The sequence below is a fragment of the Cotesia typhae genome, unplaced genomic scaffold (genome assembly GCF_013202065.1).
Source record: "Cotesia typhae breed Kobodo isofemale line unplaced genomic scaffold, CoteBio_Ctyphae contig_44, whole genome shotgun sequence".
Lineage (NCBI taxonomy): Eukaryota > Metazoa > Arthropoda > Insecta > Hymenoptera > Braconidae > Cotesia > Cotesia typhae.
The window spans coordinates 4092288-4119948 of NW_027423753.1; the positions used below are offsets into that span (position 1 = coordinate 4092288).

A 27661-nucleotide genomic window follows, 5' to 3' on the forward strand; every position below is an offset into this window, starting at 1 on the left:
AAAATTTTCCATGATAGTAAATAACTTTGGTATCAGTAATAAATAATGCTCAAAAAAGTATTAACTACTATTTTGGCTTGCAAAATAATTTTATTAAAATTAAAAAATTTGTGTAAAAATATCCGTTCCATCTGAAATAAGTAATTAAATATCATCCTTTGCACACCTGAATCCAAGATTACCAGCCGATGTATCTGGTGTGTTTTGATGACGAGCCATGCATCTGTACCTGAAACAATAATTTTCGTGACAAAGATATGAACCCCCTTTCTTAACTTTGTCACTTCCCGTCGCTGGTCCCGTCTGTAAAATTATTATTTATTTAAATGATTTTAGAAATTGATTAAAACAATAAATGGGAACAAAAATCATGAATAAACATACAGAATTATGAGTTTTATATTTGGTATGTTTTACAGACCACCAATCGGATGTCCATTCCCAAACATTACCAGCAATATTGTAAACACCGTATCCATTCGGGGGAAATGCAGTTACTGGTGCTGTGCCTTTGTAACCATCTTCAGCGGTATTTTTATTTGGGAATTCACCTTGCCATATATTTATTCTGTATCATAAAAAATAATAAATAATAATTAGTCATTTCTGGATTAATCCAACATAAAAAATTATAAATATGTATTTAGAAAATGCTCTAGCTCTAGATACATAATCAAGAAATTACCTTGTATCTTGTGAACTATTGACGTTTTTGAAGATATAAGCTCATCCTGATGCTATACTCATCGAGACCTTTCATTTGAGTACCCAGACGAATTTTTGATATATTTTATATATTTATAAATATGAGAAATATCATATATATAGAATATATGTAAAAAATTCGTGTGGGTATTCAAATGAAAGGTCTCAATGAGTATAACTCTAGGATGACCTTATATCGTTCAAAATATCATCAGTAGACAAAATACAACGTTATTTCTTTATTATTGACATTTCTCAAGTTATGAGCTCATCCCGATGTTACTCCCATCAAGACCTTTCATTTAAGTACCCACATCAATTTTTCATATATTTATATATGTATATATATATGTATATATAAAAAATATATCAAAATGCATGTGGGTACTCAAATGAAAGCGCTTGATGAGTGTAACATCGTGATGAGCTTATATCTTTAAAAACGTCAATATTTAAGAAAGTACAGTGCAATCTAACAAAAGTCATCATTTCATAAAGCAAAATTTTATTTTTTAATGCTGAATTTTTTTACTTAAAAATAAATGTCTTATTTTCTCATAAAAAATTTTCTAGAATTTGTACCTAAACCAATTTTGATAAAAAAATCCAAAAAATTATCATTACCTATGTTTATTTTTTGGTGTCAATTTATTACCCCAAGGATATAATCTGTCATCAAGACCACCTTTACACGTGACTTCCCATTCTGCTTCAGTGGGCAGTCTTTTTCCTAACCATGTGCAGTACGCAACAGCATCGTTCCACGATACATGAATGACTGGATGATCCATTCTGTCTAAAAATAAAAAACTACAATTGAAACATTCAAAAAATGATTGAAAAAAAAAAAATTAATTACAAGTGATATTAGTGTCAGGCCCTTCCGGATGTCTCCAAGATGCTTTATCAACAGGCAACCACCAAGGCGCCTGAGCGACAGCCTGCTTAATTTCAGCCTTAATTTCTTCACTAATCAGCCCGTCGAACACAAAAGAGTTGCCAAATTTTTCTGCTTCTGTCTTGTATCCAGTAGCGTTGACAAAAATTTCAAAGTTTTTATTACTGACCTCATACTTGTCGATATAAAAACTGTTCAATTCTACCGGCCTTTTTGGGCCTTCACCGTCTTGGGTAAACACCGGTTTATCAGTACCAATAAAGTAAACTCCGGTTTTTATCTTTACCATTTCATTGGGCACACTTTGCCGTAATTTTGATAATAAATGATCACTAATGTCATTATCATAATCTTCTGGGTGATTAAATTCTCTTGAACAATATTGGTTGTCATTTTTAGAACTGTCACACTCTGGACGGTTTAAATTTTTTCCGCAACAATTTTTTTCTTCTTGATTTCCATCAGCAAAATTTAATATTATTATTATTATTAATTTTAATAAAATTTTCATTATTAAATTTTTCATAATTGCTATTTTTTTTTATACTGAATTTAGCAGTCAGCTGTTAATTTAAAAAATTTTTTTAATAAATAAATTACAATAAAAAAATATGACATTAAAGTTAGCTGTCACTTGACAATTTTTTAATCTTTTTTAACAAATAAATTTCTTTCAAAAATTGCAATTTTTGAAATTTCTAAATCTCAATTTTTTTTATAAATTTTTTTTGCCATAATTTATTTGTTACAAAAATTCTTAAAATTATCAACTATCTGCTAACTTAATTTTCATTAAAAAATTTTCACTTGTAATTTTTATTAATTTTCACATTGAAAACTTTTTAATAGATTTTTTTTTAATAATTTAATTGCTAAAAAGTTCTAAAAAAATTTTTAATGTCTGTCAACTTCAGTGTTATATTTTTTTCCAAATGTTAATGACCTGAAAAAAGAAAAAAAAATTATATATGTTCAAACGTTGACAAGTAGTTAAAACTTACCTCATAGTTTATGTAAGCGATAAGCTTTCGAGTTAAAAAAAAAAATTAACGAGAAAAAAAAAACAATAAAAAATTTTAATATATTGATAAATATTCTTTTGTCTTTATTTGAAAAAATAAAAAAATTTATTGCATTGTCTCACGCATGAAGACAAGCTATAGTAAACTGTATTGACGAGCGAGAAATTTTCCGTTTATTTCATTTATTTATTACTGTAAATAGTATTTGTAATTAAATGAAAATGAAGTACTTTTTCGACAGCTGGCGAATTGTCGTGCGATGAAATACAACCACACATTTTTAGCGGTAAAATTTAAAAATGATATGAAGGTATTACATATTTATAGCTTCGTATGTTTTTTATTTCAAAAGTCAATTTCATGGTATTGAAATAATAAAGTAATATTGTCTCAATTAGGTGACACATAACAATTTAAACATTTTTATTTAATGTCATATATTTTAGGGATATTTGAAAAGTGTTTATGCATGATGATCGGATAATGGTATCATCGGTAATATCCACATATGACGCTGACTTTTTCAACAGTTTGTATGATAATATTTGCTTAATAGCTGATAAAACCTGGGCATTTGATAAACAACATCATTATCGTAAATTAAATCAACGCTTGTGGGTTCAGGTGATGTGATATAATGTTATTATCCTATTATAACTAACCTTTATTGAATTATTTATCAGAATTCTTTTTTTTATCAATATGTTTTACAGAAAATATTTATTAATGAGCGGGTCAAATATTATTCTTTAATTTTTTATAATTCAATTATTTTCTTGATCATTTAATTTTTACTACACTGAAAAAAAATTAACTTGAATCAAGAGAAAAATTCTTAAGCCGAGAAAATAATTTTGAAGAATTTTATCTTCTTGAATTAAGACGAAAAATTCTTGAATCAAGTGAAATTTACTCAGACCAAGAAAAATTTTTTAATTTAAAAATTTTTTTACTCAAATTAAAAAGATGAATTTCTTCAAAATTATTTACTTGATTTAAGTAATTTTTTTTTCTCTGTGTAGAAAAATAATTAAAATTATTTCGTTTTTAAATTCAAATTTTAAATCATGATTACATTTTGTCAAAACGTTAAATAATTTCAAAGAGGATATTTTCTGCATATTCGGAAGTACTACTATCTCTAGCTCCATATGTCACGATATTAAAACCATAAGGACGTAAAACTTTTTTGCCAATCGATAGGACTTTCGAGCCTAAAAAAAAAACTAAGCCAAAAGGGCTTATATATTTTTTTATTGACCTTTTCCTCCCTTCATGTAGAGAAACTTGTTTTATATAATAAAATTGTGCAAAAAGCATTTTTGTTAATTTTAGAAATGGCTCTTTCACCACGAAAGTTCAATTCGATCCATTTTTTTCCTAAAAATTTATGATCTTTATAGTTTTGAAAGTCTTATGTTTGCGCTAGATTAATTTTGACGTTAAAGCTTTTACATTGTACACTGATAAAAAAATTAATTTAACTCAAGAGCCAAAATCTTGAACTAAGAGTACCATTTCGAAGAAAATGATTTTTTTGAGTCATGTAAATGATTAAAGAAAGAATTTATTGAAGAATGCTACTTGCAAAAATTAAAAACAATTTTTGATGGAGTTTTTTTTTAATAAAAAAATTTACATGTTCAAAGAAAAAAGTTAAATCTCGGAGTATGCATTTTTTAATTCTTATACGCACAATTTTTTTATTTTTCTTAAAAAGAAATAAAAAATTCAGTTCACGGAATTTTTTTCATTAATAATATCAATAAAATCCTTCTCGGAGTGAATTTCACTCCGGAAGAACTAAATCAATTAAAAAGTTTATTAATTTAAACCCTCTTCTCACTTCACTCTTTCTGCTGTAAGCTGTAACATCCTGTTTTAACTCTAGGAGCGCAGTGAATTATAGTTTATTATTATTTAATTAAATATTAAAGTCATTAAATTAAGACACAATTTGTGAAAAAATAATTGATCTAGTTTTAAAATTTTATTGTGTATGAGAAGTAAATAATTGAATTAAATTTGACCAAATGGAGTTGTAAAGTTACAAAATTATTATAAATTCTAAAATTTATCTTCATGCAATTTTTCTTTTCGCATATTTCATTAAATAATTCATGAAATAAAAAAATTAAACTTTTTGAATCACAAATTGAATTCAAGAAATTTCAATACCTTTGTACAAAAAAAAAATCAATAGTTTTTAAAAACTTATAAAAAATTAAGGACAGAAATATTTTGACTGTAAATTTCAGAATTTCGAGTGGATTGAAAAGTATTACGATAAAAATTCAACACGTCGTGTACATGACGTAATTCCTGATTCTTTGTTGGCACAATATGGTAACTATGAGTATAATGAAGCCCGAGAGAGTCTGTATAAATCAAGCCAGGAAACATCTATATTTCATAGTGGAAATTTACATTCACCGGATAAACCAACTGAGCCATGGATGCTTGATGAAGTTGAAAAATGGTTTGCCTATTTAACGCTAAAAAGGTTCGTGTATTTATTAATTCGAAATTAACTTCTACCCTCTATTACTTTAAAACAATTATCTAAAATATTAAAATGATTTATTTATCTTTCATAAGTTCATTGAACGGGTTAGGGGGTATCAACTTCTTTGATGAAAGCATCAAATTAACTAATGACACTGATAATGATGAATATTACGACAAATGCTGTCCATTGCTTTACACAATCGACAATGCAGCTGAGCTAGAACTACAAAGACGTATTGCTAATGACAGTGTTAAATGTCTGTGGAGGTCAAAAGCGACGCCAGCAAAAACACAGTCTAATCACGAACAAGTAACACAAGGATACGATTGTTCACGCGTTAATCAGCAACACCAACTGCATGATAATGATCATAAACTGCTACCAAGTGGACGAAAAAACGACGATGAATTATGTAGTAAATGTTTTCAGTGTCCTTCGACTTGTATTTCTGGAGTTAATAAAAAAAAGTTGCCTGAGTATGAAGAAAAAGATTGCAAAATATTCCAGAAATCGTTGCCTCTGTTGAGCCCAGAAGTACCGGAGTTCTTTCCTAAAGAAATGATTGTAGGGCCTACACGTCTGGATGTTCGCTATGAGTCATCAGTACCTCTACCTCTCCATTATATTCCATTAACGTCCTCGTCAGCCACAGAGAGAAATTATTATCATGATAAGTTATTTCCTGTTATTAGCAGTAGACCGCAGTTGCCAAACTTCAACGCGATTTTTCAAGTAATTTTCATGCTGTATTATATAATTATTTAATATGCGGTTAAAAATTTTTCTTCATTGTATAAAAAAATATTTGACATTTTTTTTTTTTTTTTTTTTTTCAATACTAAAAAAGTGTTAATTCATTAGATTATTTTTTTGCACACATAAATTTTATTTCATACCAAATTAACACTTTTTAAATGTTATCTTCACTCATTTTTCCCTTGACTACACGTAAAATGTTAACTAATCATTTCTAGAACATTTTTTTAACTGAATTTTATTTTTCTTCCAATTTTATCACTCAGATTAATTAATTGGCTATTTAAAATGTTTAGAATTTTATTTTAGAGATTATAAAGTACATAATTTTCATTATAATATTATATTTCGAGCAATGTAATTAATTTCAGAAAAGATCGGTCAAGAACTTAGCTTCAAAACAATATGTGACGTACATAGGTAGCGCATCGATAAGTGCACGAAATTTGAAATTAATATCTAGTATGAGAGTAAAAATAACAAAAAAATGGTTTTAAAATGAAAAAATTTGAGAATCCGTAGATTTTATTTTACTATTTTTTGTTAATACTAAAGAAGAAATATTTCTTAATGTTATACTGTAGTTAATAAATGATTTTAAATAGAAAAGAGAAATTTTTTACTGCATGTGTACGTTAAAATCATTTATGCTCGTTGAGTAGAGAAACGAGACAAAGCGATCTATAAATAAAATTCTGCGAATATTAATACATTAAAACTAAAACCGATAATTTCAATTATAGAACCCGGGTATTCCACTAGTTACACCACCTATAATGACCCCGCTGATCAGGTCACCACACCACTGGATTCCACGAATAGCTCCTCCTTTACAAATTCAAATTCCAGTCTGTTGTTCAATAGTTCCACATCAGAATATTGCATCATTGCAATCAATTTGTCCTATTAGCCATCACCGGCCGTCACCAATTCAACTAAACGATAAAATAATACAATCATCGCCGTCGACTAACAATTTTAATAATCAATCGCCGATTCCTGTTTATCAACAGCCTCCAGAGTTGTACCATCATGATTACAAACGTAAATCACACGGCGTTGATTTTAATAATTTGATACTGCTCACAAAAAATGCCATGAAAGTACGAAGAAACCAGTCAAAAAATCCTCAGCAGAGTTCAAGTTTCATTTTGGAATCACGCCAATCGAATTTGAAGTCTGAAGATGATGTACTTCAATGGCTGAATAAGGGTTATCAAAAAAAAGCTAAAAAGTTCATAAATAGTCATTCTCTTGATACGGATTTGTGTGAATTTGCTGTGAAATTAGACAATGGCGATAATGACCACAATTTTGATAACAACACTGATTTGTCGGAACAAGATGATAATGAATCAGTGATTAATAATGAAACCAAAAGTTCAAAAGTATGAAAGTGTTATACACGTTATTTATTGTTAAGCTTTGTTGTAAATTATAAATATTTTATGGTTGATATTTGTTAAATAACACTCAATTGTTCTTCGCTGTTTTTTAATATTTCTTCCCTAGTTACATTAAAAAAAAACTACTTGGATGCAGAGACAAAGTTCTCCATTTTACAATCTTACAAATTCAGCATAATACTTAAGTTTTTTTGTTTTTTCTTTTTAAAGAAGAATCTTATTTTTTGCTCAAAAATTTTTTTGGATCAATAATATTTCTCTTGAATCTAGTAGTTTTTTTTTTTCAGTGTAAGCTACTGATTTAAATGTATTTTTGCTTTAAAGAAAACACATGTTTTCACCAAACGTGAGATACTTTGAACATTTTGGCGAACATATTATATATTCGAAGCAAAAAGGTAAATTTTGATCACTTTGTGAAAATTTTAGATAACTTATTTTAATTTGACACTGTTCGACGTATCAATTGAAATCAAAAACTGTTTTTTCTCTTATTTTGGTTCAGTAATTTACAACTTCTTACATACACAATAACAAATAACGAATTATGGGTTAGCACACGTCAATATTAAATTATGAGATCAATAAATAATTAGAACATGTAAAAAGTAATTTAATTATAAGTTGAAAACTTTTAGAAGTACAGTTCAAAAAGTTAGTTCTATCAAGATATAAACTTTCTAAATTGACGGTACGTTTTGTACTTTGAAGAGGAATTGTTCTTGAAAATACAGGGTTGTACTAACCCAGGAGAAGTGAAGTTAGGAAGTACGGAAGATATAGTTCCAACTAAAAAAGTTTTTTAAAAACCATATTGTTGGCTTATACCAATCAATAGAAAGTTTTGAATCCGTGCTTCAAAAACTTGAAAATTATTTTGCATTTATACAATGTATGCATGTTGGGTTATTATCGATAAATCCGAGTGCAATACTCAGATATTTTTGCACACCTACTGTATAGAGTCATTATTTTAGAAAAGTGCCAGCGTGTACATCATTACGTTCCCCTAGCTTTTGCATAATTAATTGAATCTACCCCGGAAGTTCATGCTTCAGAGATTTTCCAACTACTATCCAGTAATTACGTTTGAAACACTTTGAGGGGCTCTCTGTATTAAAGACCAAAATCAAAAACTGCAGGGTTTTATTTGCTTAGTAACTAGCAATTTCTTAGAAGTGGACTATCGATTTTGAAATTAAGGTATTTCTGTAAGGTAGGAGCGAACAAAATATACGGTAACCAACCCTGAGAGCTAGCCCTAAAACTTTTCGCTGTCGACGAGCTATTTGAACTCTGAAGTATTAGATATATATCAAAACTTGTTGTTAGTTAGCAAATAGTTATCAGTTTGAAATTCTGGTTTGAGGAAACTCTCAGAAGAAAAGGTTAAATTATAATCGTGACAACTAAAAAGGTTTATCAAGATTTTATACTAGGATTGATTGATATGTCCAGTAGCTTCTGCGTCACTTTTTGAATAACTCTAATTTGCAATAAGTTTCAAAAATAATTAACTTTTACGAGTAGTTTATAATAATAATCATGAAGTAAGTTACTATTAATTTCTTAACTTTTAACTCGTAAATTTTTCTTATGAATAAAGCCAACTCCTCAGTTTTTATGTTACGAAAGTATTCATTTTATTTCCGTAAAGTTGCAGATTTGCTGTGTCATTTTATTAATTTTTTTTTCCGTATCTAAGCAAAGGAGAACATTAAGTGAATTTTCGCTTCATGATTCTGGAACGAATTCTACCATTAGCTGACGTCAACCCCGTAATAGTAAAACGAGTTAATTGAGATCGTGAACTAATTGAATTTCAGAATTATCTTTAAACGTATAGACTGTCTACATAAACAAAGTCAATATATTTGCTTTTAACATTAATTCATTATAATTCCATCGTATTTTTCTGAATATCACTAGTAATGAAAGCAATTTTACAAATAGCAGAAAATTTTCAACTGTATGGTGAACTAACATTAAAATTAACGTGATTCACGATTCAAGAAAAAAATTCTTGAACTAAGAAATCCGTCTTGGTTTAAATAAATTTTACTTAACTCAAAAATTTTTCATATGATTAAATTCTTAAAAACTTTTTTGGTTCAATTTTTTTTCTCTTGAATTATATTCATTTTTTCGTTGGTGTAAAAAATTTAAAATTCTTGCAATACTTACCTCTATTTTTTTAACAGATTTTACTCAAAGTTTTCACACAGAAATAGACAGACTTATATATACATTTTATCACGATTTATGCACACACATATTTACATACATACATACTGATATAGATGGTAATATCCGTACCTATAAATAGAAATAGAAAAAAGTTTTATGATATTCTTTAAATTTAGGAACAAATTTTCCATCACAGCAGTTTTATATTACAATATTACAATATTATAATTCTATATTTTGATAAAGATTTTTGAACATATATATCATAATTAAAAAAATCACTCACGAGAGCCTTTGAGTTTTTATTACTCAATAAAAATCTTGAAAATTAAAGTTTGATCGATAATTTTTATTGTCGAAGAATTGAAGATACACGGAGAAGAGAAACAAGGTCATATCAGTAGTTAAGTCCATCAATCTAGATGACTTTTATAGCTCTTACAATGTTATTAGTGATCATTACTTCTGCATTACTAGCCCGAGTGTAATTATAATAAAGAAAGCTTCGAAGTGAAGCAAAGTAAAAGTACGAAATGAAGATTTTGAAACAACGAAAAAAATTTCTCGGTCCCTTTGTGATGCGAAAGGAACAAAAGTAAAAAAAAAAGAAACCATAAATTTAAGTTATAGGGTAGACAGCTGCGGAAACTTACACCGATGAACCTCAGTATAATAATAGTGATTCCAGCAACAGGGCATTGCTGTCAAAAAGATTTTACAAAGGTTTCAAGGGTCTGAAATATTCAACGTAATATTATTTTCTACATTAAAGATTTTTTCTCGCCAACAAAAATTGGTTATTATTTTTTGTTCAAAAACTTTTTTCGCAATCTTTTCCTATTGAAACCAATAACATCTAAGCTACGTAAAATTTTTTATTAAAATATTAACAAAGACTTGAAAAATTATGAACATGTAATTACGATAAGTAGCTACTTGTAATAAATGACTTAAGGAAATTCTAATTATTTATTTGTACAATTTTCCTTATAGGTAAATTTAATAGACGTAATTAGTGATCAAAACGATTAAGTATTTAAAGTAATTAAGATTAAACCCTGATGTTGTCAAAATTACTGTAAAACGGCATTAAAAATTGGTAATTAAAAAAAAAAAAAATGATTGAAATAAATGTGGAACTATCATTTACAATTTTAAATTTATCGTTTGAATAGTAACGATAAAATTTTATCAAATAAAACACTGGTGTATTATTTTTTATAGACTGTAGCTGATTAACAATGAAAAACGTCGAAACGGTTAGATATTTTTATACAGCTACAATTATGATTAATCAGCGCGTAACAAACAAAAAGACCTTGAACTGCTGATTTTGTTCAAGCTACGTTTCATGATTGCTATACACTCTGGCAACGTCGCATCAGATCGAGTTCAGTCAGCACAACCCGTCGCCTAGCAACAACCCGAGTCTGGTAAGGTCAGCATAACTCGAGCCAGGTTACTTTACAACTACGTAGAGTATAACATATAACTTATAACTATACGTTAAGAAACGATGCGAATATAAAGACCCAGAAATTGAAGTAACTCGATTGAATTTATGGCGCGTTTAAATTTATTTATAACTTGGTTTGGATAAATTTTTTATCACTATAGTATACAAACGTGTACTTATTTTTTAAATCTTATCTTCTATAATCGATATTGAAAATCTAAAAAGATTATTAAGAAAACAAACTCAACCAGGAAATTTTTCTTATTTTAAGCGAATTTTATAAAAATTTTGATATTCTATATGTCAAATTAAATATTTAAATTACGTGATGCAGCAAATTTTAATCGATTAGAAATTCTTTTCAAAGCTAACAAGATTTATAGTTCAAGTCGGAACATGAATAAATTAGCATTTAATCAGATACAGTAGCTGCAGCAGTCAGGGTCCAGGAGACAGTTATGTCTGTTGATACATGTGTAGTGTATAGTCAAACTCAAAAAGCAGCAGGGAAGGGCTCAGCTGCAACTAATTCCTGCTATGCGTTGTTGCCAGATTCTCGAACTGCGTCAACGTGAAACAGAAATTGTTACGTAACGTTAGTCGAGAGAATTAGGAACTAGTAACTACCATTAAATTTAAATTACGAGCGTCCATAAATTCGTGCTAGCGTACTAAAAAGGTGGCAAAATTAATGTCCTATTTTACGATAAGCATTTTAATACCAGAAATTTTACCAGGCTATTTTCGACGCACTTACATTAAAAATTTTATAGCTTTCTATAAATCTCAGACTGTCCTAAACTATTAAAAAAAAAAAAATTTACTCAAAAATGTCGAGATTGTACTGTAGACAATATTAACAGTGAATATAGAATAATGACAAGGAAGTAGTTTTACTTTATCAGTAAGATAATTACTATATCATCTACTAATGCTTTGGTCGTTACTGCGACGGCGTTACTTTGTTAATAGTTAAGCATTTTTGTACATTAGTAGGAGAAAATGGATCATAGTAAGTTGAACAAAAGATTTCAGGAATAAGTTTTTATTTGTAGTGAGTGCCGCGCAGGTTAGTAGCTAATGAAAAGAAAAAAGGGGGAGGTTAGAATAATCCAGCAGCAAACGACAGACCGACAGACATTGTACATTCATTTCAATTCCCGTGCTGAATTATCCTACTGCATAGTAATTCCTGAAACTTTCGTCAGTTAGTGGTTCCACTAAATCCCCACTTCTTACAGTTACGTTTCCAACAGCCGTATAATCAAGAATTTCAGTGGGGGTAAAATCAATACGTGGAAGTTCCCAAGCCTGGCTCTGGCTCAAACCTATTAAGCTCTTGCTGAACATATACATAGTGCGCAGTATACACACTGAAGTGTATACTATACGTATAGTAGATATTTATATAATATAAATGAAAATATACAACTATAATGCCATTGGAAGGGCGGATACAGTTCCCCACTGATTTTTCCGCATGGAAAAAATAATATAAACAATGTAGCTCAGCGTTCCGACAGGAAAAATTACTATTGAAACTCTGTTGAGTCTTAAATAATCAATACAAGTTTAGAATCGGTCGGTTCTGACTGGTTTTGCTATCAGCTTTGACTATTATACAACATCCGTTTGCTTTACAACTATAGAACGTACATGTGGGAAATCATTAAAGTTCACATACATCAATGCGTCGATACATGTAACGCTCAAACAAGTAATTAAAGTAAACTTAATGGCATTTAATCTGAAGATAACATAAACGCTAGCATAATAGCAATAACGCTCAAATCAATTATCAAATACTTATAATTACTGAAAGGTTATTAAATTTTCATATTATAATATTTTATGTCATATAACTCAATTAACTATTTGATTCTGATATATTGTACAGTTATATCCGTACTTTCCAACTGGCATATTTTGTGAAAAGATCATCAATTTTGAGGTAGGGGCTTTCGTGTTTGAAAAAAAGCTAAAAAAAAACTACCATCTGATTCTAAATACGCATGCACACGGTCTACTCTATCGCTATTGGCTCCCCACTCTTAAACCTCGACGAGTTAGGTTGCTCAAAAATAAATAAACTTCAGCTTTCCCCCGTTTTAAGCGGTAGATTTTTTGTTTGGTCTGTTAGGAGTAACGTGAAATAGAATGGAAGCAGATGAAATTAAAACTTAAATCCTGAAGAACTTATACAACCGTATTATAAGGTAGTGTTGGTTGGGTTGTAGACTGCGCATGTTGAGTACATGTGGTGTATGCCAGATGTAACTGTAATCCGACTCCTACTCCTACAAGAACCCATATCAAGTTTATGTCATCCGCCATCATACCATTAAGTCCCATACCAAGAATTTAAAGTTTTACCAATACAGCACATCACTGTACCATACCGTCTAGCAAATATGTACAGTGTACTATGTAGTTTGCTAATACAATGTAATGAGTTATTAAACCCAACGATACTCTAGGGACTGACAGGTAGGAGCAAGGATAGGGGGAAGTAAAGCAGGCAAGCAGAAGCAGCAGCAACCAGCACAGCACCTAAACAGCAGAAGCAGACATAGAAAATTAAAGAGACGAAGTGGGGACGAAGTAAAGCTCTTTCTCCGGCACGATCGTGATGTTTCATCACGCTCGGCGCATGTCTCTAGCCGCGTTCTCTCAGAATACAACACAATACTGAATACTGACACAACATACATACCAACGCTGAACAGATTTCTGAAACTCTGACCGCGGTCATATCATATCACGTTTATTTCATCTGTCCTGTTATTATGTGAATTCATTAACGCGCCGCCATATTTGCTGACACTGCGTACCGGGTAAAGACAAACATTTCTGAAGGACGATTGGGTACGATATTATTGTTGTGTACTTTAATAGTATAGTATGTATCTACTATGGATACTTATACTTATATAAATATTAAATACATTTGTATATATACGTTGAGATATAAATGTACGCATACCTATTAATGTAAATATGTTATATATATAGTTAAATACTCAGTGATATATTATATACTGCGAATATTTAATAATAGTTTCGAATATCGCGCGTTATATTTTATAGAATAGTGTTTGTATAGTGATTTTAACGTTAGCCATGTTTTTTAATCAACTATTTACTACTATTGTTATTATGTGTCATGATCTATTGGATTATATTGTCATTTTACCAACACAAAATTAAGTAATAATATTAAACTGTTATTGTTTATTATTATTATTTTCATTATTTTGAATCTTGATAGTTGTTTTTTCTTTACTAAATTCAATTATTTAAATTAATGTTAATTAAATTAACACTTTTGACGCTATGATATGCCGTTATTTATTTATCAATCGATAATAAAGTATCATGTGAAAAAAACTTGTTGCTTTCTAATATTCTCTAGTGCACATTAATTTTTGGCAAAACTTTACAATAGAAAATTAATGAAAATAGCAGATATCTGACTGTTTGTTTTCATTTTACTAATTTTGAAGTGAAGTCATTTTATTTTATTAGATTATTTAAAATTTTTGCTTCATATTACCTTAGTTTTTTTGCGATGACATCAAAAACTTAGATGTCTGCTACTTTCAGCATAATTAGATGATAATATAGTTTGTTGTTCTTAATAAATTTAGTTAACTTTAGCTAAGATTGAAATTAACACCTATTAATGTAATGCTCATATAAATTGCAGCGAATGAAATGGCTTGTTGATATATTAAGATATATAATAAATAAAAATATATGCAGCACTAACTAAAGCACACGATTACGTATACGATAATAAATTGTTTATGATTGTCATCATTACTGTTGACAATGAATGTAAGTAATATTTACTAATAAATTTATTGTATTTTTGATAGTTATTTTTATTTATGAATTTATTGTAAATTATTACTACTAATTTAAAATTATCTTTATTTTTATTTTTAATTTTTTATGAATATATTTTAAGGGTGGAAATGAACAGTCCAATCCAGGAACCAGATTTTGACGGATTTGATTTTCCAGAAAAAAATAATAAAATTGATACTACTGAAGAAAACGAAACTGGATTACCAATATTAGGTTCGTTTATTAATTGCCATTTAATTAATATTAATAATCAGAAAAACAATTTTCTTTTCGAATTAAAATTTTGAAAACTATTGATTTTTCCATTAAAATTAATACATAAAACATTTTTTTACTATCTATCAACTGCTGAGCATTGTATGAATAAAAATATAGGTAGCCATAATTTTTAATGACATTTTCCAATGCATAACCTCAAGACATAAATTTAATAATAGACCGTAAATAATTTAGCGCATAAAAATGATCATGGAAAAAAGGAAAAATGATAAAATTTTAGTTTTCATAAAAGTTAATAAAAAAATAGAAAATTTACTATTGTAAATTTAAAATCAATTCCGAGTTTGTTAGACTATTTTTTAATGGCGGGAAATTTGAAATGTGTGTTTTTTATTTTTATAACTCACAATATTTCAAGACTTTAAATAAAATGTATTATTAGATGTTATTCAATGTAAATTTATGGACTATTAATTATGAATTATTATGATTGGAAATTCAAATATTTAAAGTAAGAATTCTTTTTTTTTTTTAATTCTAAAAGTAACAGTCGCGCCTCTGGCGGTAAAATTTTTGTGGCAGTAAAAAAATAAAAAAAAAAAAACAAAAGCCTTAAAAAGATACCGCGGCGGCGTCAGTTGATCCCACGAAAAAGTGTAACAAACATCAAATATTGGCAATTAGATAATTATTTAATCCAATAAATAAATTATATTCATGTATTGAGAAGTATAACAATAGTTGTATTACATTTGTGGAAACAAGTGTTTCGCCTAAATAATTGAATCTTAATCAACAATTCACACATCAATACATGTGTATTTAGTACCGCGGTGGGTTAATTGTTGTTTACATTCGTTACATATTACATGTGGTTTTTTTTATTAAATATATTCATATGTAATTATTCAAACATATAAATCTCCGTAAATTAGGTCTAATTATTTTTCATTGTGTAGAATTCTAATTTTTAATTAATATCTTCAAAAAAATTATTGATTTTTTCTTTTAGTTTGAGGTTAATTACTCATTAATCTGATTTCAATTATGATTATATACAAAATGATGTGGTGAATAGCAGATTGCAGGCGTTCTTTAGTAATCCAAATTCACACAAAGAATTTCAAAAGTTTGTTTGAAAAATCACTGACATTGTTATGGTACTAAAGTTAGACGACGTTTTTAATTTTTTGATATTTTTTTCATAATTAAATAACAAAAAAATTGCACTTACAGTTTTTGAAGTTTTTTACAAGAAAAATATTTTTTTTAAGTGATTTTTTTCGATAAAAAAAATTCTAAAAATTTTTAAATGTCGGCTAAATTAGTTTTCATACATTTTTTTTGTCATTGATGAGATTAATTATTTTTTTTTAATTTTATAAATCAGAAATAATTCTTTTCTTAATTGTAATTAAAATTAATGAAAATTAAGTTAGCTGAAATCGAAAAATTTTTTATTTTTATTGAAGTAATAATTACAAAATAATGAAAAAAGAATTTTCATTTGTAAAAAACTTGATAAACTGTAAGTGCAATTTTTAAAAAATTTTTTTTAGTTTTAATTTTATATTAAGAAAAAATCAAAACATTAAAAACGTCGGCTAAGTCTAGTGTGATTTAAAATGATCAAGTTCATTGTCAAACCAAGAAAATTTAAAAACAATTGCAGAGTTGAATTTTTTTTTTTTTTTTTTTTTTTTTTTTTTTTTTTTTTTTTTTAGATATTCAACAACAAAAGATACATAAAAATATGATTCATGATTTTAAACAAGTTTATTTTCATTTTTTTAATTTATTTTTTGTTTAGTGTCAGTTTTTTCAGGGCAATAAAAAATTATCACTAATCTTGAAACATTTATTTCATAAGTAAAAATTATGAATAAATTACAAGAAAAATTTTGTGTGAATGGAAAATCACCGATATAAAATAGCTTAAAATTTTTTTAGTTTTTTATGTTAATTTTCAAATGTTTTTATTTAAAGTTTATAAAATTTATTTCTAGCTGCTCAGTTCTATCTATTGAAGTAATTAATATTGATTTTTTAATTATCGATCTAACAATAAATTTTATTATGTATTAAACTCTTAAATAATACAATAATAATAATAGATTTATTAAAGTAATTAATCAATAATGTTTCAAATTGAAATCAAATTATAAAAAAAAAAAAAATCATAATTTTGAGAAACTTCAATTAAGTGCTTAAAAAAATTTTTAATATATATTACTATAATTTAGTTAATAACAGTTTGAAATAGTACTAATTGACATTATTTTTTTTTTTTTCAGAGGAACAAATAAATATTGTTAAATCATTGGAGTGTGTGTCGGAAGAGTTGCCACAGTGTGAAGTCTGTTCGCAGCAATTTTTAACGAAAAAGGAGTTACGATCTCACATAACTCTCCACCTTGGACAGCCTAGAGTTGTATTAAAACGGTGCTCAAATTTGCATTTGGTAAAAAAAAAAGAAAAAGACAAATACAGTTTGACTCAGGAGAAAAAAGGTTCGCTTAAATTAACACTGAAGAAACAAAATCATCGTGATTTTGCGGTCATAAGCCGTGATTTGGATTTCGACAGTGATAATTCAGAGTCTGGAGAGGTGGCAGGTTTACAAAAAAATTAAAAAAACGAGGAGGAGGAGGAGCATGAGGACACTGTGGATGACAATAATGGCGAACAGACAGATCAACCTCCACATGAATTTGAAAATGTGATGGTTAATGAAGACGATAATTATCAGGATGATAATTATGACAATAACGATGAGGATAATTTTCTTGAAGATAATGAAGAAAGACCATCCGTGGAAATTAACGAAGGTGATTCTGGGGTAGGGAGTGATATGGCCAATACTTGTGAAAAAGATGATCAAAATGTCGATGATTTACATAACGTAGATAATTATCAGCATGACGATGATGATAGAAATACTATAGAAGAACCTGATGACCCAGAAGAATCAGATCCCATCGACGCAACTTACAGGGAAACTATTGAGAATTTAAAGAAAATTGGTGAACAAACTAGGTACGATAATTTTTATCATCTTAATTACTTTTGAAATCGGTTCATAGATAATACTTACTATTAACCATCAATTATTTTAATGACTGCAATAGATGCAAATGACAGTGAGCAATTATTCGACAATGCAGTTTATCACTAATTTTTATCGAATTTACTTCTAAAATTATTCAGGCTAATAAAAAAAAAATTAATTTTTAAAATAATTGCTTTTTAAAATTGTCAACATTAATTAACTTGGCATGCTAACTTTTTAGGTCATCGAATATTGAAAAAAATTATGCTTTAAATTTTTTATAAATATTTCGCGTCACTAATGCCAAAAGAGCGCATAAAAAATTTTTTTCCCAACTAATCTAAAAATGTTTATAACATTTAGATCTGTAAGAAAAGTGAAAAAAAAATTTTTTTTTTTGTATACGCCCTTTTGGCTCTAAGACAAATAAATTCTAATGCCAAAAGGGTGCATCATTTTTCTAAATCATAATTAATTATTAGCTTTAAAAAAAAAGGATTTAGCTGGAGTAAATAAAAGCATAAATTACAAAATAAATAAATACGTTTAATTAAACAACTTATAAAAATTGGAATTTATTTATAATTTCAGTACAATTAGAGAAGAAATGTCTCCGAGAGACGAGGACGATAGTCCTGATGAATCATCATCAGATGCAATGACCTCCCGCATCAACGACAACGATGCCTTGAAATTACTGTCCAACAACTCAGCAATAGAGCTTTACCCGGCAAAAAAAATTTCTAGCAAACCTACCAAAAATAATAACGATGTTCCCCGGATAAACTCAAGTATAAATTGGAATCAGATTGAAAACTTATCCTCCAGAGACAGAGATAACGACAGTGGTGACGACCATGTAAATAAAGATGGTGATCAAGCGTCCAAAGACAACGCAGACAACAGCACTGAAGCGGGTTTGTTGCTACAAAATTTGCTAACAGAGCATCATCACAGGAAAAACAGCGAGGAAAGATCCTCAGTGTCTCAGAATTCCTCCGTCGAAACTGAGTATGTATCACTCGAAAAATTAGCTGAAACAGTGAACAAATGTCGTGTGTGCAATGAAAAATTTAACGACATAACAATGCTGGATGATCACAGATTAAAAGCCGGTCATTATCAGTGCAACGTACCAGATTGTTCATCTCTAGTGTTTACAACGACCGCCGAATTATCGTTACACAAGTTACAGTCACATGAACCTCACAACGACAATCATCCTCTGTCACCAACCATAAGTATTATCCCATCCCAAGTAAACCACCAATTATCGCCTAGAATAACTGACAGTGCTTCTAGTTTAGGTCACAATTCCCCCGGTATGACAAACCACCGTTCTCCGTCAACTATTTCTCCTCATACAAATTCCCCTCACAATGTATCCCCGCATCCGATGAGCCTGGACCCTCTGAACCCGCTCCAATTGAACCGTTCGTCACCGCTGGCTTCTCATCAAACCCACTCACCTTCATATTCCTCCCAGCAACATCACCATCTTCAGCAGCAGCAACAGCAGCATCACTCGCAGCAGCAAGAGCATCACTCGCTTCACCATCAGCAGCAAATGATTCCTCCTATAAATTTCGACCAACTACCACCTCCAGTACAACAACTAGCCCAGCAAGTTCAACGGATGGCACTACCTCAGTCCCAAATGCCGCCGACATTACCACCGGGCGCGAATACGATGATACCTGGCCCAACTTACTTCGTTCAACCGTCTGGCAGACCACCGATGTACCACCGCATGCCCAGTGGTCATCAACCAGGTCCACCTCACAATATGCAATATCCACCTCACTTGGCTCACTTGTACGGTCCTCAGTACGGCGGACCGTATTCTCAGTACCCGGGTCCGTCCCAAATGCACCCCCAAATGCAGCAGCAGCTACAACAGCAAATGCAGCAGCCTAGAGGACGATATCCTCCGACGATGATGCCAAATGCGAGAGGTCCCAGACCGCCGATGGTCCCAAACCAGGTGCCTAGGCAGAGGCTCAAGAGGCCTCTTCCTCCTCAACCTCCGCCGTCTCAAGTACAGCCCCAGCAAAGAGCTCCAGAAGCCAGTACTAGCAAGCAGAGGAGGATGGATTTGTTGATACCCGACAGGAACGAAGACGCTGATTGTCATGTAATTGCGCAGCAAAAGAGGAACGATGGGGTGCCGATTATTCAGAATGTCCAGGGAGCTACTGGCCAGACGAGCAGTAGGAGTGACTCTACTATTCATTTAACTGATTCCATTACTCTCAGTGTTCGTCAACCTGGTGAGTTTTTTTTTTTTTTTTTATTTATTTTTGGTTTTATTTTTTAAGTTGCTTTTTTTCTGTTGGATTTTATTTTTAAAGTTTTGTTAAAGTATCCGTAAAATGAGAATTTTTTTGGATTGTGGTCAACCAGTCAGATCGACAATATTTTGAATTATCAAAACTCTAGAAAATTTTTAATTCCGCTACATTCAAAGTTTATAAAATACATTAGCTTAAATTAAATAGAATGTCAGACGAAAAACAATTTTGTAAATTATAAAACACCGAGAACTTGAATATAGATAAACATAAATCTTATATTCCTCAAGAGTTAAAATTAATTTAATTTCGAAAAAGGTTCATTTTGACGTATATTCAATAATCCGAATAATGATTCGGCCGAAAATTACTCATCCAAATAATTATATATTTACATTTTTCGGCTAAATGCGTATTCGTCTGTTCATTCATTTTGGCGTAAAAATTTTCGTTCTGTTTTTTAATTTATTGAAACTTTGTAACTTTATATTTATTATATTTTTCGGAATTTTAAAATTTGTAAAATTAATTATTTTAAATTACATTTTATATTAATTTTCCAAGTTCTAGTAATTTATTAATTTGGAATTTTGTCAATCTGACTAGTTGACTGCAACCCATTTTTTTTTTGTTAACGATAGGTGATGAAATATTCACAGAATTAATTTAAATTATTGGGTATAAAATATGAAATAATTCTAAGAATTTCAAGTACGAAAATTTTGAGAAAAAGTTTTCGTTGAGTTACGGTTGTTTTACAATTCTAAGAATTTAGTGAAAAGGAATTTTCTCAATTTTTCTGCCTTTAAAGAATACTTGGGAAGTAAGTTTGCTTATTTAACTTCAATTTTCGTCTCTTCATTCTCTCTCTATATTGATTTTTCGCAGAGATATCCGGCTGGGAATGGAAAAAAAAAAAAAAAAAAAAAAAAAAATTATCTTTGATCATCGATATCTCAGTGACTAATCATCGTATAGTAAATTATAGGGCGGTTTTGAATATTTGAATAAATTTCCTGAAAAATTTATTCATTACTTAAAAAAAAAAAAATTTTGTGTGGATACTTATGTACACGCGACAGAAGTTAAACTTATTTGGCACAAGAAAAAAATTAAAAATAAAAAAAAATGTAAAAATTTCTCATTCAAACGCGTCAAAAGAAGTATAACTTAAAAAAAAAAAAAATCACAATATTAATTGAAAAAATGTTAATTATAATTTGTTACAATTAATCGAAAAAATTTCAAACTAAATTTTTTTTCTTCAAGTCAAACATCTCATTTTACGGTAGATTTACTTAAAATTATTATTTGTTGTAAAAACTTATTTTTTACATCTGAAAAAAGGAAAAAGCCAACGGAAAATATGTGTTTGCTAATCTGAAGGTTCCACTCCAGCTCAAGTGCAGAATCCAGGGACGACGCCTGCCAAAAAAACCGACGCAAAAGCAGTTGCCAATGTTTTGGCGGCTCGAGGTATCACGGTGACACCTACAGCGAATAAAAACAAATCTGGGGATCAGCAGAAACAACAAGCACCGGCGCAACAACAGCAACAACCGCAGCAACCTCAACGGACTGCGGCCTCGACCTCGCCTTCGGTTACCGCTTTAACTTTAAACTCTGCCATTTCTATTATTCCTGCGAGTACTCAGAGGAAGCAACAGCAGCAGCAGCAGGCGTCACAACAACAGCAATCGCAACAGCAAGAGCAGCAATTTGCAGTACCTCAAAATAAACAGAGTAAACAGACTACTAATCAAGAAATCGAAAGGCCGCCTAGACCTCCGACGATTGATCTTACACAAGAGTCGGGGCCGTTGATGGCTCATACAAGAAGAGGAAGACCAACCAGGTAATTTTATTCATCACTTTTTGATTAATTCACGCTTTTTATTTTTTTTCTTTAGGTAACATTTTTATAAATGATTTTGAACGAAATTCTCCTTGAGCTATACGGGGAAAAAAAATTAATTCCAACACGAAATCTCCCTAAGACAAAATATCCCCGGACGAATTCTCACTGACAAAATCTCTCTTAACTAATTTCAACAACTTATTATAACTGAAATAATTTACAATTATTTTATTTCCTTTGCTTAGTTATTTATTTATTCATTTTGAATTCTATAAAATCATTACATGTCTACAAGATTAACTGTCATCATATAATTGTATTACTTTGAATAGATAATTCCAATTATTTAGTCATAACTTGTGTAATTGAGTAAGTTATTAAATATCTGCTTTGAATTATTTTTATTAAGTTATGACATGAAATATGAACATTAAAGTTCGTTATATAGTTTTTGTAAACTGATTAATTAATTTTTGGATTAAATAATGGCAGTCTAAATAATGACAATGGTAATAATGATGCGATCAGAATTGATGAAATAAAACAATTATAATAAGAGCAATAATAAAATGAATTACTTATATTATTTTTATGAATGTCTATAATACTAAAATGGCTTTAATTTGATATGGAAAAAATTTTTTTCTCAAGCATTTACTAAATTTCTGTGAAGTTGTTAATAGTAAAAAAATGATATGGCATAAAAAAGTTTCACTTCTTACCTGTGTACTCTGGTACACAAACATATTTTTTTTTTTTTGTTATGAATGTTGAATTACAAATATTTAAAATCCGTAACCCGGTTTACCAATGCTAATTTCTAATCCTGATTTATGAAAAAAAATGCTTCAAAATTTGTTTAATGTTGGACATTTTTAAAAATAATTTTTAAATGATTTTGGGGTTTTTTTTAATTTATCATGTTTTTTTGTTTAATTAAATCTAGTTAATATGACTACATTTAATTTTATCAGAATTTAAAATCAAAAAGTTGTATTAAAGTATTTAAACTTTGTATATCATACTCTAGTAAATTTATTCCTAAAATATTGTGAAGATAAAATATTGATGTTGAAAAAAACTCTTTGAAAGTAAAATTACAAAAGTTAAAATCGGGTAAAAGTTGAAATAGATACGAGTTTTGATATTTTTAATCATTAACGCTCTAAGGAAATTTCACGGAAGTTTTTATGAGTTTCCAAACGCAAAGTTTGAAGCAATATTTAGATTTGTTTAGCTTATATTATTCTTAAACTTTTCTGATTTGTAAATTTTGTAAATAATTAACAAAACAATTGTATACTATTAAATTAAATATTTATATGATAGTTGATAACCGTAAATATAAAATTGCATAAAAACAATTTTTTTAATAAATGAAATTATTTTTCAGAGCTGCGTTAACCTGCCAAATATGCGATAAAAGTTTTCAAAATCAAGAAATTTTAGTTCAGCACATGGCATCTCATCGCACGTCAAATAAATTAGACTATAAGTAAGTGAATTAAATTATATACTAATATACAAAAATAGTCTAGTCAAAATGAGTCAATGTAAAACAGATGGCATTTACGTCAACATAGTTATTTTAAAGTTTATAATAAACAAATTCAATCTAAATTTTTCCTCCCTCGGGATGAAACTCATCAGTTTCATCCACTAATTTGCATTGATCTAAAATTGTCTCGCTTGGAGTGGCTTAACTCGATATTTAAATCCAAGTAACATAAAAAATAATTTATTATTGATTATTGGTTATTTAAAACTGTTAATTCAAGCACTGATGAACTTTTTATTATCATTAATTATTCATGGAATGGTAATACTTTGACATTTTTAATTAAAACAACAAATTGAAATAATGTACAGGCTCTATAAATTATTACCTTCTGAGAGTAATTAATTACCAGATTCTCTTGAATTATTAAAAAATAATTAGTACTTCATCGACATAGCCCTAATTAAAAGTACCGGTGGCATAAAACTATTAAAATTTTAATTATGTTTTGTGTTCGAATTTTTAATGAAAAAATTTTCAAGGACATTGAATTTTTATTTTTCAAAAAAATGTTCTTCATTATGGCTAGCAATCCTGCAGTCACTATGTGACTACCGTGAGTTGTGAACTATAAATGAGTAAAATTTTGCTTTATTAAATAATTAATTTTGTTAAATTGCATTGCATTTTTTTAATCATTGAGATTTTTAAAGATATAAGCTCATCTTGATGTTACACTAATCGAGACCTTTCATTTGAGTACCCACATGCCATTTTGATACATTTTTCATATATACATATATGTAATATATATAAATATATGAAAAATTGATGTGGGTACTTAAATGAAAGGTCTTGATGAATGTAACATCGGGATGAGCTTATATCTTTAAAAATGTCAATATTTCAGAAGATAAAAGGTCATTTCTTAATTATCTGTCTAGAGATAGAATATTTTCGAATGCAGCTTAAATACTTATCATAATAAATTGACCATCGGTGAGAATGATATGAAACTTTGAAAAGGCACAAATTCAAGTTAAGAGCTTTACAATCACACTAAATTTCACTTAAAAAAAAAAAAAAAAAAAAAAAAAAAAACAATTTTATCATGTGACCATCCTGGACACAAAATTTTTCTTATTCTTTTAATAGAATAGATGATTGATAAACATGACTAATAATTTTTTTTTATTTATTAGATGTAATCTTTGCACAGCGGCGTATCCAACGTCACAAGGTTTAGTTTTGCACAAGCAGAGCTATCACAAGGAATTGGACAGCACTCCAACAAATGGTGGCACAGAGTTAGCGATTCCAGTGGTGGATTTGAAGTCACCGCAGACGTTGTCCAGATTGACGAGTTTGGGAATTCAAAGTTACATACCTCTGTCACAATTGAGTGCACAAACTGGTGGTTATTTTGCATTACCAATAGTTACTATAGACAGTCCTCGTAATCCTAACTCGTGTAATCTAGGTGCACTTGGTGCTACGTCGATACTAAGTTTAGGGCCTTTAAAACACCTGTCTAACAGGTAACTATCATAATTTAAAATAGAAATTAAATATTTATATATATATATGTTTATCAGATTTCTAAGATACATTTACTGTTGACTATCATTTTGATGTTGTAAGAAACCATGACGTTATCTTTCTTATTTTGATGGACGCAATTTTAAACAAAAAAAAAAAAAAAAAAAAAATAAGTTATCATTAATTCTGTTTAATAAGTTGAAAAATATTTTATTCTTATTAAGATGATTTACTTATTGTTAAAAAATTTTTTATCATAATTGACAAATGTATATTTACTTTGCTTTTTAAATTGTAAGTAAAATTTATTTGAAAATTTTTTGCTTACTCAATCGATTGAGTTATAGAATTTTTATTGTGTTCCACAATTAATAGAACTAATAAATCTTATAAGAAAATCATAAATGCATCTAAAAAAAAAAAAAAAAATAATCAAATATTTTGTAACTAGAAGGATCAAAATATGTCAAATACGAATCGATGTTGATCATAACTTTGTATATAAAAGTGAAGTTTTTTATGATTATCATTATCATAAAATTTAGAAGTTTAAGTATTTATTGAATAATAATAAATTAAAATAAAAATATACATTGACGAAACAAGAGCTCAATGTTAAATTGGCAGTTACAAGTAAATGCATCAATTACTTACTTTTTTATATTTTAAATAGAGCAGTATTTTTAAATTCAAATTCAAGAAGATATAAAATATTTCCGATGATGTAAATATATTTGAAAAAACCTTAAATTTAGCTGATAACTGAAAATATTATGATTTATGATAAAATTAGTACAGTGCCTCCTCTCTAAGATATTTTAGCTGCGTCCAATTTTTTTATTAGTCACTAATGACAGAAAAAAAAAAATAACTTGTTATACCTTGGAGAAGGAGAAATGTTCGGTATAATTTAGAATGCATTTGAAGATGTTCGAGCTGTATTTGAAGATAATATGAATGCAAAGTTTGAAATGTTCTTTTTTTTTTTTTTTTTTTTTTTTTTTTTTTTTATTTTTTTTTTTTTTTAATATTTTTGATACTTACTCAAATTTGTTTTTATATGTATATATTTAAATTTTTGTGAGCATAAATTTTTTTTTTTTTTTTTTTTTTTTTACAAACGGACAGCAGCTTTTATGAATTAATAATTACCAGCAGCTATGATTTATGATTTTGCGTTACTAATGCCAAAAGGGCGCATCTCAACATATACGTCTTTTTGGCTCTGCACTGTCAAAAGGGCGTATAAAAAAAATTTTTTTTATACGCCCTTTGGCTCTGCAAAGCCAAGAGGACGTAGATATTTAGATACGTCCTTTTGGCATTAGATTTATTCAAATTCAAAAATTCAAATTTTTGTTAAACTAAAAACAGAGCATGTTCGAATGTACTTTTTCTTTAAAATTTTAATGTTCACAAGGCCTAAAAATATTATTTTTTTTTTTTTAATTTAAATTACCTAAATTAATAATTTAATTACTACAAATTACCATTATTACAATTATTTTTATACTGTTACGACGCATTTATTTAAATGCATAATAGTACTTTATAAAGATTAAAATATCGAATTAAAAAAGACCTGAGTCTAATAAAAATTTCGATATTAAAGTGATAATTAATAATTCGATGAAATAAAAATTAAAAATTTATTAATTTTACATGTGATGCAAAAGTGTTTTTTTTATTAATAGCTTAAGCTTGTTTATTGAGGTTTATCCCATTTGTAAAGATAATTAACCATTAAAAAGGGTACATTTCATTTATATTTTCAAATATTAAAATATAAATTATTTATTGTCATTAGTTATTATTTATGTGAGGATGTAAAAAATGGACTATTTCTTAAGGTAAAATTTTTCTTATAAAACTAAAAAATAAATGAAACAAAACTCATAGGCCAGAACTGATCTACGATTATATTATTACTGTAAATACGTTGTAATGTAAATAAGTATTTTCAAGAGTAAAAAACAAATTATTCAAATAGCCGTAATGAGCTTTAATGAAAAAATATAATTTATGATGATAAATAAAAATATATTGTTAAAAGTATCGTGACAAATATTTCTCAAAATAAAGTTGTTTTATTATTTATGGTCATATAATGAATGATAATACATTATTGGTTATTAATTATTAATATTAGTAATATATCTAGAAATATATATATATATATATATATATATTTGACATTCAATAGTTTAATATATTATTGTAAAATATAATATATCATCTTACCATTTAATTTTTGTATACGATTATTATTATAATTATTATTATTATTAAATTTCAGTATTTAAGAATAGAAATACTTGAATTATGTTAAAAAAAAGCACGTGCTGAAATATATAAAATTTAATTTCATAAATAATTTTATATATGTCTATTACATATT

The 27661-nt window shown here is 28.4% G+C and overlaps 4 protein-coding genes across 5 annotated transcripts; 3 read left to right on the plus strand and 1 right to left on the minus strand.

Moving 5' to 3' along the window:
* Nucleotides 1–70: 70 nt before the first annotated feature.
* Nucleotides 71–2790, minus strand: LOC141528588 (formylglycine-generating enzyme). Of its 2 annotated transcripts, XM_074244723.1 has the most exons (5): nt 2605–2790; nt 1565–2166; nt 1330–1501; nt 385–568; nt 71–303 (listed from the first exon to the last, which is right to left on the minus strand). In XM_074244723.1, exons 2-5 carry the CDS (start codon nt 2127–2129, stop codon nt 145–147), a joined length of 1080 nt encoding a protein of 359 aa, XP_074100824.1. In that variant the 5' UTR covers nt 2130–2166; nt 2605–2790; the 3' UTR covers nt 71–144. The 2 variants fall into 2 exon arrangements, with proteins under 2 accessions (XP_074100824.1, XP_074100823.1); XM_074244722.1 differs by lacking the exon at nt 2605–2790 and having other exon boundaries at nt 1565–2308.
* A 2031-nt stretch (nt 2791–4821) lies between these two features.
* On the plus strand, nt 4822–11499 carry LOC141528587 (uncharacterized). The gene is made up of 3 exons (XM_074244721.1): nt 4822–5128; nt 5224–5866; nt 6634–11499. Exons 1-3 carry the CDS (start codon nt 5082–5084, stop codon nt 7282–7284), a joined length of 1341 nt encoding a protein of 446 aa, XP_074100822.1. The 5' UTR covers nt 4822–5081; the 3' UTR covers nt 7285–11499.
* A 58-nt stretch (nt 11500–11557) lies between these two features.
* Nucleotides 11558–17660, plus strand: LOC141528589 (uncharacterized). Its single transcript, XM_074244724.1, has 4 exons — nt 11558–12761; nt 12837–14146; nt 14910–15022; nt 17323–17660. The coding sequence occupies exons 2-4, from the start codon at nt 14103–14105 to the stop codon at nt 17658–17660; spliced, it is 495 nt and encodes a 164-aa protein (XP_074100825.1). The 5' UTR covers nt 11558–12761; nt 12837–14102.
* LOC141528586 (uncharacterized) lies at nt 17616–26296 on the plus strand. Its single transcript, XM_074244720.1, has 5 exons — nt 17616–18064; nt 18669–20347; nt 21755–22223; nt 23620–23721; nt 24927–26296. The coding sequence occupies exons 1-5, from the start codon at nt 17751–17753 to the stop codon at nt 25264–25266; spliced, it is 2904 nt and encodes a 967-aa protein (XP_074100821.1). The 5' UTR covers nt 17616–17750; the 3' UTR covers nt 25267–26296.
* Nucleotides 26297–27661: the final 1365 nt, after the last annotated feature.